This window comes from Chenopodium album, chromosome 5 (genome assembly GCF_948465745.1).
Source record: "Chenopodium album chromosome 5, dcCheAlbu1.1, whole genome shotgun sequence".
Classification (NCBI taxonomy): domain Eukaryota; kingdom Viridiplantae; phylum Streptophyta; class Magnoliopsida; order Caryophyllales; family Amaranthaceae; genus Chenopodium; species Chenopodium album.
Window position 1 is genome coordinate 10,044,973 of NC_137838.1, and position 15,934 is coordinate 10,060,906.

At 34.9% G+C, this 15,934-nt stretch overlaps 3 protein-coding genes across 4 annotated transcripts; 2 read left to right on the forward strand and 1 right to left on the reverse strand.

The window, feature by feature from the left end:
- Positions 1 to 3,161: 3,161 nt before the first annotated feature.
- LOC145632561 (uncharacterized) lies at positions 3,162 to 6,823 on the forward strand. Its single transcript, XM_081684927.1, has 5 exons — positions 3,162 to 3,975; positions 4,312 to 4,444; positions 4,536 to 4,606; positions 5,024 to 5,299; positions 6,803 to 6,823. Exons 1-5 carry the CDS (start codon positions 3,634 to 3,636, stop codon positions 6,821 to 6,823), a joined length of 843 nt encoding a protein of 280 aa, XP_081541053.1. The 5' UTR covers positions 3,162 to 3,633.
- Positions 6,824 to 6,831: 8 nt separating this feature from the next.
- Positions 6,832 to 11,536, forward strand: LOC145630388 (uncharacterized). Of its 2 annotated transcripts, XM_081682650.1 has the most exons (6): positions 6,832 to 7,692; positions 7,802 to 8,103; positions 9,269 to 9,375; positions 10,142 to 10,286; positions 10,818 to 10,970; positions 11,073 to 11,536. In XM_081682650.1, the coding sequence occupies exons 1-6, from the start codon at positions 6,894 to 6,896 to the stop codon at positions 11,205 to 11,207; spliced, it is 1,641 nt and encodes a 546-aa protein (XP_081538776.1). In that variant the 5' UTR covers positions 6,832 to 6,893; the 3' UTR covers positions 11,208 to 11,536. The 2 variants fall into 2 exon arrangements, with proteins under 2 accessions (XP_081538776.1, XP_081538777.1); XM_081682651.1 differs by lacking the exon at positions 10,142 to 10,286 and having other exon boundaries at positions 11,073 to 11,194.
- A 773-nt stretch (positions 11,537 to 12,309) lies between these two features.
- LOC145630389 (protein FAR1-RELATED SEQUENCE 5-like) lies at positions 12,310 to 15,407 on the reverse strand. The gene is made up of 4 exons (XM_081682652.1): positions 15,271 to 15,407; positions 14,339 to 14,763; positions 13,405 to 13,626; positions 12,310 to 12,837 (listed from the first exon to the last, which is right to left on the reverse strand). Coding segments are annotated over exons 1-3 (618 nt in total). The 5' UTR covers positions 15,272 to 15,407; the 3' UTR covers positions 12,310 to 12,837; positions 13,405 to 13,434.
- Between the last annotated feature and the right edge of the window lie 527 nt (positions 15,408 to 15,934).

The following is a 15,934-nucleotide window of genomic DNA, read 5'->3' on the forward strand; positions in this document are numbered from 1 at the left end:
AGTACCTGTGTCGGACCTTCGACACTCAAACATGAGTATGACATTTGAACACTTTATTTTACCTCAAGTATCTATGTCAAACCCACAATACTCGGACATGAGTATGACACTTGGACACTTGATTTTAGTTTAAAAATATAGCCGAATCAGACACTTGGACACGTACTCGTGTCAGACATGGGAACTTGAGTCCGTGTAACATGGGTGGCATCCTCCTCATTAATTGCTTTTCTTTCCATAACTTACAAATTTTTGTTTTTTTTTTTTTAAAAAAAAATGTAAATGTTTCACCCAAAGAAAACAAGATTAGGAATTTAGGATAGCCTTAAGTTTAATAACATGTCTTACCAATTAGGCAATTACCACTCAAATATGTCATATTTCTATTTTTTTTTTTCTTTTGATTTAATTAACAATCAAAATATGAAAACATATTAAATGAATAGTCTGTCTTGTATTAGCTAGCTACACCATGTAGCTGCTTGTAAAAGAAAAAAGTAACCTTTGTAACATTAACCAAATAAACCCTGTAATATTGACCAAGTAACCCCATGATCGGTGGCCACACCATATAGCTAGTCACATATAAGAATTTGTGTTAAATAAAAATCTAACATATAAAATTGAATTTAGAGAAGTCATGAATTAGATGTATAATTGCAAATTTTATGTAATAAGGTAGGGCATAGGCGTATAGTCTTGTAACAATACGTAATTGTTTCCCTTCCTATTTTATTCATTTTCAAATTATTGAAGTTATTTTATATCATTAATTAGTACTCCGTATTTCAAATTGTTATCTAAATCAATTTTTTTTATTTTTTTATTTTTTTTATTTTTTAGTCGTTTGATAAATTCAAATCCTAAGTTTATCGTCACTTAAAGTGACTTTCTAAAATTTCACATAGGGCCAGTATTAAAAAACAAAAGGAGTAATCTATCTATTTTTATTACTCACATAGCTTTATAATACACTCATACTTCCTTTGTAGTTTGGTATTTTGGCGCCAAAGTCTGAGTCTCCCCGCCACTGCTACTACCATGGAAACCTTCGCCTTCCGTCCTCCCCAATTCTCCGACGTACTCTTTCTCTCTCTTCTTTCTACCATTTCTTCCTTATTTTCATCATTATTATCGCCATTTCTCAGTAATTTATCCAACGAAATTTGCTGCAATTTTATGATGTTGTATAAACCCTAAATTCTGTAAATTAATTTGATTTACCCCCAATTTTTTTATTTTTTATTTATTTTTTTATTTTATTTTTTTTTATTACAGGATGTAGCTTTTCTTCCGGCATGGCTTCAACCTAATCATTCAGCTTCAACACCTCAAAATTTGGATGATGAAGAATTCTCCTGCCATTCTCTTCAGGTTTCAATGATTTAATTTTACCCCCTTTTTGGGATTTTAATTTAATTTCTACAATTATTTTCTAGGGTTTCATTTTATTGCAAATTACTTTTTATTAATGCTAATTGTGTTTGTTTATATGGGGGTAAAGACTGCTGTTTGTTGAGTTTTGATCCATCTTTTGTTTGGAATAAAGAAAAATGTTTTGAATTTGTTTGATTATTTTGGTTATAGTTTATTAAATAATGTGTAGTTATACTTTGGCAGTGACTGGATTATTCATTTGCGGTGTCAAAAGTACGGCTCGGTTGTTGTTAGATCATGTTCTTAAGAGAATGAAGTAGTATTTGATTAGTCATCTAGTTAGTTCAATTGTAATGTACACGGGTGTTTCTAGGAATTGTAGGATGTAGCTACAAGGTGGTAAATTTCTGTTGAACATCAAATTTGACATTATGTTCTTTAACTAGACATCAGAAGCCACAATATGATATTGATGAACCATTTATTACTTAAGAATGACAATCAACACAGTGGGATTATACTATTCTCGTTTCTCTTATCGCCTGCATTTTTTTGGCGGCTTATGTTGATCCTCATACTATATTCACGAGTATGGAGTAGAATATTTTGTCAATTGAAGCCTCTCAATGCCTTAGAAAAGAAAGCTTTAAAATGTTCTATATTGAGTTACTGACCATTTGTTTTTGGCAAAACAGGCTTAAAATTACAAGATCTCTTGTTAATTTTGTGAAAATTGAATGAGAACATTTAATGCTAGAGTAGTAGTACAGTTTTGCTAGATGTCCTATACGCAAATTCTGTTTTCATGTTCAATCTGGTCGTGTGTTGGTTGTAGATGCATGGTGCCTGGATCAGTCGGTTGCATTAAGTCTTGGTACCTGTAGATGATGTTTATGTTGCACTATATAGTTTTAGTCAACAATTATTACAATGAACTATTGTGTTTACTATAAGCATTTCCAGAATGCGTACCTGTTATTGAAGTTTCCTGCTGCAAAACGCAGAATGTGGGAGAAAATAACCAAGTCAAAGATTCCAATCTTTCAGCAATTAAAGATAGCAGATACATTTGTCAGTTATATCTATCTGGAGAAGAAAGCTCGCCAGTTACCCTCACTACATCTTGTGAAAAGGTGCACTTTAAAAGCTTTTAAACAATTGGTATTATATTTTGCAACTTGGGATGCTATAGTACTGAATTACTGACTACTGAGTATTACAGTTTTTTTTTTTGTTTTTTTTTTCCTCTTTTGAAGATATATCTTCTTCCAAAAAATGAAGCGATGTATGATCTCTGTTCCTGCATATATTTTATTCATAGCAATACCTTATTTTTATTGTTTCGTTTATGACTTATACGTCAACACTTATTTTATGTTCTTTTAGTACCACATAGTACTTTCTGTTTCCAGTTGTAAAATAATGATTTACGTGGTGTAATTATTTCTCTTTACCAATTTGGTTGGCCATATATGCATGACAGAATGAGTTTTAGTCTTCTGCTTTCTTCAGGCTTTATGACAGCTTGAAGCCTTGAACTTACCAAACCCTTTTCCGCATTCCGCTAAAACATCAAAATAATTTTATCAGCCTTCTTGTCCAATTTGCGCCTTTTCTGTAGCAATGCATGAGATTTAGAGGAGATTAACACCAACTGTCTGATCTGTTTTTGTGTACAATTGTATCTATTTTCCCACCTTATATACTGGGTCTTAGTTTTTGTTTTGCTTATTTTCTTTCTAGCAGGTTTTGCATTTTAACCTGCATCTTTCAACAGATGGAACTCCATCAATCATTTCCAACCCACCCTTACATACCTCACATGATGACAAGCTTAATTCTGCACTAGCTCTAGTTGACACAAGTGAAATGCGCGAGTGCAATATAGGCCATGTTATTCCTAAAATGAATATTGTTCCTTCTCCTTAAAGCGACAAAAACTTTGGAAATTTTACCAACCAAACTCCATTAAGTAATGCTGCTGGACAGAAATCTTTAGAGATCTTAAACTCCAATTCTGCTGAAGACGATGACATTAGTGATGCCGTGGAACTATCTGTTGCGGCATCAGAAGCATTAGCCATACATAATATAGTACAAAGTGGATCTTTTTCAGAAGTTTTGTCTACTTCAGCGATAATTGAAGTTGCTCTTCGAGTGAAGCAAGCACGGCTAGTTGAATCAAAAGATTTCTCATATTGTTTTGAGGATTCTGATAACTCTGCTGACAGCCTTTCAGATATAGGTGACTCTGACATGGAAGACGCTTTTAAAGATGTTGGTTTATTTATCAGTAGTTTGGACAATACCTCTTTTAATGATCTGTCTACATCTCGAGTCAAGGAAACTCCCATGTCAGAAGTTCCTGGAGAGGATGAAGAGGTTCAATGTGAATGGCAGAAAGACCAAGAAATATATTTTGACAACTGTGTTGCATTAGAACTTCAGGACATTAATCCAGATACAAATAAATCGAAGGATCTGCCACCTGAAATATCTGACAATGAGAAGCTTGAAAAGTTGTGTAGAAACCCACCCCTTGAGATCTTTGTAAATCAATCACAGAATGGGAATTTAGATGATCAGCAGACATTACAGGTAATTGATAACAGGACTTTTCTCCCCATTCATCTAGTGTTTTTGTTCACCACTATGTATGTAATTTAAGATTTGTATGTTATCCTTTTCATCTTTGAAATTCGTAGAGCAATTTGATTTTGCTGCTGAATTTTCTATAACCAATAATACACATATAAAGTATTGAAAACATGCTATGTATTTCTCCCTTCCACATGCCTCCTCCCCCCCCCCCCCCAACCCCCCCTCTCCCAAACACAAATACACATACAAAAAAAAAATTGTTAATTTATTATTCCCCCGTCTTGTCTTAAGAAAGTCTAACATTTGGATTAATTATGCTGTGTAAATCTGCAGAAAGAAAAAAATGATATAGCTCATGAAGATGGCTTCCCTCATCAACTAGAATTAAAATCTATACCTCAGTCTCAGCATTTAAGTAGAAGAACACTAGAGTCTACATCTACAATATGGCATTCACATTATGCAGGTAAAGTTCCAAAAGTGCCTCCATCATCTCCATCACAAAACTCTCAACATTGTGAATGCTTTATCTAAACCTGTTTCTTTCTTGTTAGCAGACATTAATGAGGTTAAGGACGGATCATCATGCAGATTCCAGAGTCGCTGGTTTGGTGGTTGGACAGGAACGGTAATGCACCATATATTTGAAAGAGATTTATTTTTATCTCAATCTGGAATACTGAATTCTTTTACCCTTTAGAACTGTGATGCATTTAAAGATGATTTAAAAAAAAAAAGGCATATCATGCTTTTCAAGTTAATCTGGGGAAAGTAAACATTTAAAAAAAATTTATTATTCTGATATCTTAAGCTTTTGTTAGTTCAAAAGAGTCAAGATTTTGTCTTTGAGTAGTATGCTGGATTTTCTTTATTCATCATCTACTCTTAGAAAAGAGGGAGAGAGGGACAACTGGAAAAAAAAAAAAAAAAAAAAAAGGTAATGGGGGGGGGGGGGGGGAGATGTGTATACAGGTAAAGAAAAGAAAAGGAAAAATGAGAAGAACAAGAATAATTTTCCTCCTTCTTTGCTCCCTCTTTTCAACAGGAAGTAGATGCTTTTGGTCAACTGAAATCAAAGGGGAGAAATATGTTACCCAAATTCTTTGTTGGTGAGACAAGTTATCTTTCAGAATCCATGGATGTTTTTCCTGATCAGAGCTCTATTGTGCATCATCAACATTATTGCTCAAAGCCTGTAGAATCTGGAAGACCTTTTGAAGATTCGTGCAAGACAGTTAGTGAAGGGGCATTTGTCAGTCAGGAAGTCGTAAAAGATTCTGCATCATTTATTGATCCTAAGAAGGCGGTTGGCCCTGATGGGGTACCGATAGAGGTGTGGAGGTGTTTGGGTAAGATTGGTATTGATTGGTTAACAAACCTTTTCAACAAGATATGGACGGCTACAAGGATCCCACAAGATTGGAGGAAGAGCACCTTGGTCCCGGTTTATAAAAACAAAGGAGACGCTCAAGATTGTTCTAACTATCGAGGAATTAAGCTTATGAGCCATACTATGAAGTTGTGGGAAAGGGTGATTGAACAAAGGTTGAGGGCATGCACAAGCATTTCAGATAACCAATTTGGTTTTATGCCTGGGAGATCTACTATGGAGGCAATCCATTTGATAAGACAAATGATGGAGTTTTATAGGGTAAAGAAGAAAGATCTTCATATGGTCTTTATTGATTTAGAGAAGGCATATGACAAGGTGCCAAGAGAGATACTTTGGTGGGCAATGTTGAAGAAAGGTATCCCACGAAGGTATGTAGACCTAGTTAAGGATATGTATCGGGATGTGTCAACAAATGTGAGGACATGCGGAGGGTTGACAAAAGATTTCCCTATTACAATCGGATTGCATCAAGGGTCTGCATTAAGCCCTTTTCTTTTTGCAACGGTTCTAGATGAATTAACTAGACCAATTCAAGATGAGGTTCCATGGTGTATGCTGTTCGCAGATGATATCGTTTTGGTGGATGAGACTAAGGATGGGGTTAATGTCAAGTTGGAGCAATGGAGGCAAAGGTTGGAATCTAGAGGGTTTAAGCTAAGTCGGAGTAAGACTGAATATTTGGTATGTCGTTTTGGCACTCAGAGGGGGACAAGCAATGAAGTGGTGAGTTTGGATGGAAAGGATTTGACCATGAGTGAATGTTTTAAGTACCTAGGGTCGATCATCCAGAAGAATGGTGACATTGATCAAGACGTGACCCACAGGATTAAGTCAGGGTGGCTTAAATGGAGAGCGGCCACGGGAGTGTTATGCGACCGCAGCATTCCCTTAAAGTTGAAGGGAAAATTCTACAGGACTGCCATAAGACCAGTGTTGCTCTATGGTACAGAATGTTGGGCTTCTAAGAAAGAGCATATTAAAAAGATGGAGGTTACGGAAATGCGCATGTTAAGGTGGATGTGTGGAAACACTTTAAGAGATAGAATCAGAAATGAGGTTATTCGCAAGAAAGTAGGTGTGGCGGGCATTGTAGATAAATTAAGGGAAAATCGTCTGCGTTGGTTTGGACATGTAAGACGGAGACCCGAGGGTGCACCGGTGCGAAGAGTGGAAGAGTGGGACCATGGAGGGATTAAACGAGGAAGAGGGAGACCAAAGATGACTTGGTTGGAAGGAGTGAGAAAGGATATGAAGTGCATGGATTTACGTGAGGATGAAGTTTTGGATCGTAAGGGATGGAGGAGAAAGATTTATGTTGATGACTACACGGAATAATCAAATTTGGTTCATGTTAGCCGACCCCACTTTTGGGATTAAGGCTTTGATTGATTGATTGATTGATTGATTGATTTGTTCGACTGTTCCTTGTAGCATTTCTGTACAAACCAGTGATTTCTTTCTGCACAAAAATAACAAAGATGATAATCGAGATCTTGATGCTTTTAAAAACTTACCAACTGGTATGGAAATAGCCCAGACAAGTTCTGATCCTAATGATAAAACTGTTGGAAGAGAGAAGCATAATATGTTAGATTGTGATGATGTTGGTCCTGATCCTCTGATTCGCCAACAATTGACCTCTCTCAAGACTTATAATACTGGAATGCCAGGGAATTCTGCATTTTCATTTAAGAGAAAATTTGACTGTGGGTTTGTGAGCTTTGGAGAAAATGATGCGAAGGTGGTTGCTGACTCCAACTCCTTAAATGACAAGGATATAACAAAACAACTGCCTGTGAGATCCCTATCTAACTGTGCTTCCGCCAAAAGTAATGAGGAAGTTCAAGAGATGAAGCTGCTTCCAGTTGAACAATACGTAAGCTGCACCAACACCTCAGGATGGTCTAAAAAACAATTACCCGTTAAATCTGCATTTAAATGCTCTACGGGAGAGGAAAATCATGCTGACAATGTATGTGCAAGACTGGTGCAAGATGAATCTGAAATGAATGAAGTGGAGCGCCAGGTTAATGTTGATAATATTCCAACATCACCTTTTAGAATATGTCGTAGGATACAAAGGGTTAAAGCTCCTAAACTTAATGTTAGCGATTGCACAACAACCAACCTATTGGAAGATCAAGCTCCAGATAAAATTTGTCACAAGTTTAGACAAATCCCTCAAGATCAATCTGTAAATCTTCTCATAGGTGATGTTCCTACAAGAAAGCGAGTTCGTTTTTCAAATGTTGACTTCCAACTTCAAGTCCCTCAAGTTCAATTGGGAAAAAATCTCAGTAGAATGCGCACTTGTGAAAATCGTGAGTATTGTCAGTTCATTGCATAGTTATATTTGAGTTCTGGATCTTTATTGCATAGTTATATTTGAGTTTTGGATCTTTTAAATTTGTTTAATCACATTTTGATTAGGGTCAAGCTGCAGATTGGGATATAGGCCTGAGAATAGTGACCATGAGCATGTTACTGTATCTCAAGAAGTAAAAGAGCGTCTTACAAAATGTTGCATAAAGGGTAGGAAGAGAGCAATTTTCCAAGGCTTAGACTTTTTGCTAACAGGCTTTTCTAAGAAGAAAGAAAAGGAAATAGAAGGATTACTGAGGAAACACGGTGGAATGGTCCTTTCTGATATTCCTGCTCCACCTCCTTATCCAAGGAGAAAATCCTTGAGATTGAATGCCGAAAGGCTTCCTGTTGTCTTGTGCACAAAAAAGGTTGGATTCTTAAATTTTTTTGTAATTCTTTCATTACTCTCTTTCATCAAAAAATAACATACTTTGTACTGTCTTGAAAGTATTTTTGGTTTCTTTAAAGTCTAAGTTACTCACTTTCCCTTCGTCCAGAAAAAAACCTCCCTGTTAGGTTTAGGCATTCCTGTGAAGGGTTTCAGTTGGATTAGGTAGGAATTTTGTGTTAAAGATAGTGGACAGATTAAAACTAAAAAAATTGCGAGAGAGAGGGATTAGTTACCATGATGCTTTTTGGACATCTCATAAAGGTATTTAGTGGACATAGGAGCTGCAATAAACACATATCCAAAGTTAAACTTCTCGTGTGGCCATTAAGGACAAGTCATTGCAAACAAGTCCAATGAACTTTTTATATCTTGGGTGAGTGGACATTCTTTGTTGAACAAGGGTTATCTGTTTTTCTCTATTGCTCTAGGAAGGGTCAATATTGAGTCAAGGTAATTTCGTATTACTTTAAGTTCATTTTCTTTTTTGGCTCAAGTCCAGATTATCATTTTCAGCTGTAAATGGGGTGTCAGATTGGGTTAATTGGTTTGAGTTAGCATCCGTACCAAGTTGCTAGGTCTAATTTAAGAATACGATTCAACCTTTGCCCCCCCCCCCCCCCCCCCCAAAAAAAAAAAAAAAAAAAAAAAAAAAAAAAAAAAAAAAACTTCTTGCAAGCTAATGTTGATTCAACTGCAACAAGCTTCTGTAAAACTTGGCACGATGCCTTAAGGACTTTAGCTCCACTCTTCTTCTAGTCTTCTGTAAATGAAAAGGCCTGATGTTGATTCAACTGCAACAGGCTTCTGTATTTATCACTTTAATTGCAATTGTTGATGTTGCTTTTTTGGCCTTTTGGGTTATAATTAGCTGATTCTACGCTCTGCAGTTAAATTTTGAAAATGAAATTACTGTCAGAGTTTTATTGCTATCTAATATGGTATTAACAGTGTCAGCAAAAGCCTTATCCTGAGACATACTGTTGCATTAAGTTCATCCTCGATGACAGCCCTTGCTTGACCCCTCCTTTTTCTTTCTTGCAATTGCTGTCAATTATTTGAGGCCAGTAGTCATGAGTATCTGTGCATGTCAGAAGTCTTTAGTAATGCATCGTTTTCTAAATTCTCATCTGTGTTTATTGCAGTTGCAAACAACAAAATTTTTGTATGGCTGTGCTGTGAATGCCTTCTTGCTTAAAGTTGGCTGGGCATATAATTCAATTAGGGTTGGTTCTGTCTTGCCTCCTGACAAGTAAGTTGTAAACCTTGCATACCATCTGTGATAATTGTTCTCTTTCTTCCTCATTCTTTCTCCATTTAACTATTATGTTTTTATTATCTGTCTATCTAAATGTGTGTTTTTTTTGGTGGTGTAATAATATCTATGTGTTAATGACCCCAACACAGTAAATATCACTCATTTTTCACAAAACAGTGCATTTTTAGATGCATACTCTTCCATATTCTTAATACACGTTAATGGAAACTAATACCAATAGCATAGTCGAGTAAAATAAGTTGGACTTAATGCTAGTTAGGATTGGCCTTGATTTTGATGCAGTTTGGGAAATAGTTCTGCCTGGTATATAATCACCTAGATGTCTGTGTCTGTGTCTGTGTCTGTGTCTGTGTGTGTGTGCGTGCGTGCGCGTGTATGTGTGTGTGCTGCGTGCGTGCGTGTGTGGGTGGGTGGGGCTTTCTCCTACTCCATAATATTAGGGTGTAGCTTTCTCTGAATCCAGCATGACTAGGTAGTGATCATTATGATACTGTATATTTCCTCAGGACCATGATTATTCAGTCATATGCTAGTATTTTTTTTCCTTTTATTCAATCTCTTCCTTGACCCTCACCTTAAAGGTGCAAATACTTGCGGTTTTAAAAACATAATAAGCCATTGACTTCATTATGTTGTTATTTTTTTTTTGGCCTTTTTCCTATTAATATCTGTACATTTTATGTTCCTTAATTTGAACGATAGTTTTGTAACTCTCACGCTTGTTTTGCTGTATTGACAGATACATAATATTATCTAATAATAGGATGCAGAACCAAATCGGGAAATCAATTAGTCAAAATGACAATGATTACATCTTTGACAAAGTTGGAATTATGCTGCATGGAACTCCTAGTTTCTGTACCAAGTTTGCTAGAGTTATCAAGGTAAAAGTTCTCTTTGTAGTATGCAATAGCAATAAATATACTGGGTTGGCATGGTGTTGTATATCTAACTAGTGACCCTCGTGTTGTCTTTTCTTTTCTGAGTGTTTAATAACTTTTAATTTGTAATCGTTTTTCATAGATTTTAAGTCATAATTCTTGTTCATATTTACATGATATCATTCTGTAAAGTAAATAGGACTCAGAGCATCACAATTACTAAAAAAATCTGAAACCTCAAACTTGCAGTATGATCCCCAGCATTGTTTCCTCCTCTGTTCTTGTCCTGAGCAGTGATACCACTTTGATATGATCCAGAGATCTTTTTTAATCAAAAGCATGCGTGAAATCTGTTTGCAGCTTGTTATCTAATACTTCGTATCATGAAATCATTCTAATTTCTTTCTTATTAGAGGAATTGAATGCTAGATTGGAGAGTAAACACATGCCTCAGTAAATGGTCTTTTGTGTTTCTTGTACGCTGTCAAGTTAACCTTCAGTCTGACTCAACTTCTGCTTCTTATACAATTTCAGCATGGACGAGGTCAAGTGTACAAAAGCCTACAATGGTTGGTTCAGAGCTTACAGAAAAAGAAGATTTCTCTTGGTGCTGTTGTTGCTGAGGATGAAAATCGTGCAACCCGTCTCCTGAAGAGATGTGCCTCTGAGCAGAAACTTTCTTTTATGGTTGGTGTTAGTTTACCATGCCTGATACAATGTCTAATATTCTATCCGCCTTTGAATTTATTACTAACTCATGTCATTTTGCTTGTGGTGTGCTTGTTGCAGCCAGCAAGATGGATCACAAACAGCTTATTTGAAGGAAAGCTACTTCCTTTGACAGAAAATCACCATTTATCTAATTCACGAGCAATCAGAAATTCAGATGTACTCGTTTTACCAGAATGGAGTCAAGAGATCTGATCATATGGGCTATGATCCCATCATTGAAAACTCAAATCTTTTTTTCTTGAAGAGTCTTTTGAGATAGCTAAATATTCTCAATCTTTTTTTCTTGAAGAGTCTGTTTAGATAGCTAAATATTCTCAATCTTATTTATTTTCAATAGCAATAAATAGAAGTTCCCGAGCTTTACGGTCCCTGAGATAGTTAGATTGCGCAAAATGTAATTTTTGTAAATATACTGTATTATATTATATATATGTCCAACTGAAAAGAGCTACTTATGAATTTTTGTTCAGGGTGCCAAATTTTAGTACAAACTTGCCAATGTATGGTATTTAAATTTTATGTTTGACATTTGGAAGAGTTGAGTGCTTTTGAGGCATGGTAATTTACTAAATCTTCCTCCATTCAGAAATAAAAGCTTTAATTTTTTCTATGCTTCCATTAAATCAAAGGGTTTCTAAGAATTACATTTTACTGAAATACATTTAGATATTAATGGTCAAAATTGTGTACTTGTAAATGTACGAGTATCAATTAAAGTGAAGCATATAAAGGAAAACAAATGTATAATTGTCATTGCCTTGAGCCCTTGACTCCCTCTCTTCTTTATTGTTTTCTTCATTTAATGTTCATGTAACTAATATAATTAAACTTTCATAATCTTCACTATGTTTCAAACCTCACGCCAAAAGTACAATGTATATATAGATGAATAGCAATAATTAGAAAGCCCAAATTTTGGCTAATTTTCTCTTGGTTGAAATATTTACGCAAATTTATGTCTCTTTCTTCTCTCTGATTCCTTTTCTAACCAAAATGTTGCCCAAGACCTTGTAGCATTAGGCTATAGAGCCAAAAAGTTTTGGCTTCTGATACCACTTTATAAAATACATCTTTAGCAACTAAGCTAGTTAGCATCTACAACAATCAAAACCCTACATTTATTACATAGTCGAGCAAATGGCGCAGTGATGCATAAGATGAATTTGGCAATGAGCCAACACATACCAAAAACTTAGGTCATTAACCCATGAGCAACTCATTATTCAAATCTCAAACTCCTACTTCTCATGGTGTTTCATGATTAGCATCAAAAAGAATCAAAGATAATCCATAATCTGGAAATGTGTCTTCTCATCATCATAATTCGTAAAAATTGCAAGTTTAACATAGGATACAACTCAAACAAAGTATACAAGTCGAATCCCACCCACCTCCTCTATATCATGGGAAACCATTCATAATCTATGAGTATTATTTTTGGAAAGGCGGCAACTTTTTTACAATATTCAAATTTAGTACTCCATGTAACTATGTAAGATGTACGGAGTATATAATATTTATCTAAGGGAGTATTATTTACAGATAAACACGCCAAAGGGCACCAACAGAGTGAATCTGAAATTATATACTGCAACATCATTAAAGAATACCTATTCTGCAAGATTTATATAAGAATACATATATTCATATAACTTGCCTTCAACTTTCATATCTTCACCTAATCACCTCACAAATTTGCAGCATCACTCTACCACCAATAACATCTTGGCACTTAATCACCAAGGTGGGGGATGCCGGATTATCAGCTGATTGTTATGCACCTGAAGGTCTTGAACCATCCCAGACTTTCTAATCTCTACATCTACATTAACAAGATAGCAAACGCAGGTTATTCAATCAATTTGTCCTAATAATAGCACACAAGCCCTTATCAATCAACTAGCTCGGAGACCACTCACCATTTGGAGCACAAGACTAAGTACTCTATAGTTAAACTCAAAAGTATTTGGTGTCAGTCAACATAGATGGTCACAACGTTAGAATACACAGATATGCAACACAGCAACAGTAATGGATCTTTTGGATTATGTGAATCTGAAAGACTATTTCATCTTCCATTTGGCAATTAAAGAGTTGAACCGTACTGGTTTGACTTGTCAGACACTTGAATCAACTTGGTATTAGGCTATTTCATTTTTTGAAAAAAATAATAATAAAACCATATCAATTTCCAAAATGAAAACGAAAAGTTGAGTATACCAATAACCAAGTGTTGAGGATCCAACTTTGGTAAATGAGGTAAAATGACTAGTATGAGTAACAGAGCTATAGAGAAGTATACAAGTTTTCAATACCTTGATGCAATGTCAAAAAGGAAGAATAAAAACTATTAAGACAAGAGAAGTGGATTGATGCATGTATAGCTTACCATCTTCAAGATTAATACTGCTCACAGTTGCTAAGGCTTTGGTTCTTGATTCTCAATTTCTTTAAGATTGATAAGAACAGCTTGAACTTTCTTACTTATCTGGGCATTGTAATCTTCAACATCTTTCATAAAAGCAAACAATTGTTCTTGGTACAAGGTGCATAAACGTTTTTCATTCCTTAACTCTGCAGTCAACTCCTGAATCTTCTTATCTTTATCATCCTACAAGCAACCGTAGAAAAAGCATAAGATACCCTATTTTTTACCAGCAAAATCAAATTTTAATAAGAACAGCATCAGGCATAACCGCATAACTCATTGTAGCATTTAGCCAACCAGTGAAATCGTACTCAATAATGAAGAGCATATATTAGGATACAATGTACACAATGGTTGTTCTATGTTGTAATCAAGGAAAGCACAGATTCTCCGAAGAGAATCACACAAGATGCTTGCATTAATAATACAGCGATTAGTTTCACTAAAACTTTGTTTAGCAGTACATCCTCAAATCCCAAACTTATTATGTCATTAAAGTTGTGGCTAAAATGAAAATGGGAAAACCCAAATCATTGTCAAATCACATGGACTCAACCTACCTCTTGCAATTTAAGTGATAATTACACTTACTAATCAGAAGTTCATCAAAATCAACACACAAGAACTTAGACTACATAAACAGAATTCACAAAGCATGAGCTAGTGTAAGATATATCATCTTCTAAAATACTCCGTATATGCCAAATGAATAAAATCATATCTACAAGTGCAACATGACACAAGCATTCATGATTTCAAATGCAGCTCACAAAGAAAGAATAAGAAACAACAGAGCCATCCATCACAGCACATTAGTCTAGACACTCAGTGCAAACATTTTTCACCACCATACTTAAAAAGTAAACAAAATGTTAACCTATATGCAAAAACTCACCATTTTTTTCCGAGCTTCCCTTGCAGAAACCACCAATGGATGATTGTGATCTCTAACAAACCTCGTGACAACCCATTTCCCCAACTTATCTAATTTCACAAGAATCATTGCCTTGCAACCCCCTCGGGTGCTAGCCCTTGGTTTCCTGACCTGACCAAGTTTCCCACGAATGCTTAAACAATATCCCTCTTTATTACATCCAAAACGACGGGCCAATATCCTCCCATCAACCTCTGAACGACGACATGACATCACTCGCATGACAAATCCTACTTTCCTAGCATACTCATCATAGAAAACCTTAGCTGCCTCTTCAGAATCAAACTCCATACCTTCATATGGCTCAACGACGCCATCTCCTACACCTATATCCAATGATTCCCTAGCTGAATTCTCAAACTCACCAGCTTCTTCATCGGATTCCACTATCAAGTAATCATAAAATTAAGAATTTGAATTGCACTCAACCATGCAACTAAACCCCAAAATTAGTAAAGGACATTTATAGGATTGCACATGATTGATAAAATTATCACAAAAATAACCAATAATTGGATTATAATTGAAAAAATGGCAGTGAATTTGTGTAAGAAATGAGTAAAGTACTAAATCAAAGAAAACCAACAAATATATTCAAAGTATACATTTTTCACACCTTTTTTTTTGGGGGTGATAATACATTAATACCCACATTTAACTACTTTTACATATACGAATTCCATAATTGCAAATTTATGATACCCAGAATTTAGATTATCCAGAGTTAATAAAATTTGGGTAATTATTCTAAAAAACCCATGTAAATTAAAGTATTAGAAGAAAATCAAACATGGTTAAAATTATAAATGTGCAGTGAAGATGATAAAATTAAAAAAGCTAAAAGATGTTAATGGAGTAATAAGAAGCATAATTGTAAGAGATTGGTAACTTACTTTAGTACAAGAATGAAAATTTCAAGTCTTTCGGCTTCTCAGGAAGTATCAATGCAGAAAACTAGAAAAGAAATATAGAGGAAGAGAATAGAGAGGTAAGGTGGAAGAACAAATTCACACAAGACTGAAGAGTGAACAAATTCACCAAGGAAAAGGTGGTGTAAGAATTTTTTTTTTTTTTAAGTAAAAAGGTATTACTTACTTTATTTTTATTTTTTTTTGCTAATTTTGAACTTAAATCGGTAACTTAAGGCCTAAAATGGCCTCTCAAAACTTAATCGAATATTTTTTAACACGTAAATCGATGAAAAAGTCAAATTGGCTGTAATTTACAATTTATAAGAATTTTTGGGTTGCAATTTGCAATTTTTTTTAAATGGCTGCAATTTGCAAAATACTAGCTTAAATGACTATAATTTGCAAAATACAAAAGTTTTTCTTATGCTTTTTTTATTATTATTATTATTTATTTATTTATTTTTAATCACAACCTAAAATTTATTAAGAATTTTTTTTTAAATCATTGTAGAAATTTGTAAAAAAAAAAAAAAAAGCATCAAAATGTTTGATTTCTTTTTCAAAGAACAGATAGCAATCAAATAATGGAAAATTCGGAAGGAGCCCTAAGAAATGAAGAGTAATAGACCAATTAGGCAATTAAGGT

What these genes read in the sequence shown, in the direction of transcription:
- LOC145632561 (XM_081684927.1), top strand. Translation starts at nt 3,634, where the DNA reads ATGGAAGACGCTTTTAAAGATGTTGGTTTATTTATCAGTAGTTTGGAC. An exon ending in ATGGCATTCACATTATGCAG is followed by an intron (nt 4,445 to 4,535) that starts GTAAAGTTCCAA and finishes TCTTGTTAGCAG; the next exon opens with ACATTAATGAGGTTAAGGAC. An exon ending in TTGGTGGTTGGACAGGAACG is followed by an intron (nt 4,607 to 5,023) that starts GTAATGCACCAT and finishes TCTTTTCAACAG; the next exon opens with GAAGTAGATGCTTTTGGTCA.
- LOC145630388 (XM_081682650.1), top strand. Translation starts at nt 6,894, where the DNA reads ATGGAAATAGCCCAGACAAGTTCTGATCCTAATGATAAAACTGTTGGA. An exon ending in AATGCGCACTTGTGAAAATC is followed by an intron (nt 7,693 to 7,801) that starts GTGAGTATTGTC and finishes CATTTTGATTAG; the next exon opens with GGTCAAGCTGCAGATTGGGA. An exon ending in TTGTCTTGTGCACAAAAAAG is followed by an intron (nt 8,104 to 9,268) that starts GTTGGATTCTTA and finishes TGTTTATTGCAG; the next exon opens with TTGCAAACAACAAAATTTTT.
- LOC145630389 (XM_081682652.1), bottom strand. An exon ending in GGGAAGCTCGGAAAAAAATG is followed by an intron (nt 13,627 to 14,338) that starts GTGAGTTTTTGC and finishes GGTTGCTTGTAG; the next exon opens with GATGATAAAGATAAGAAGAT.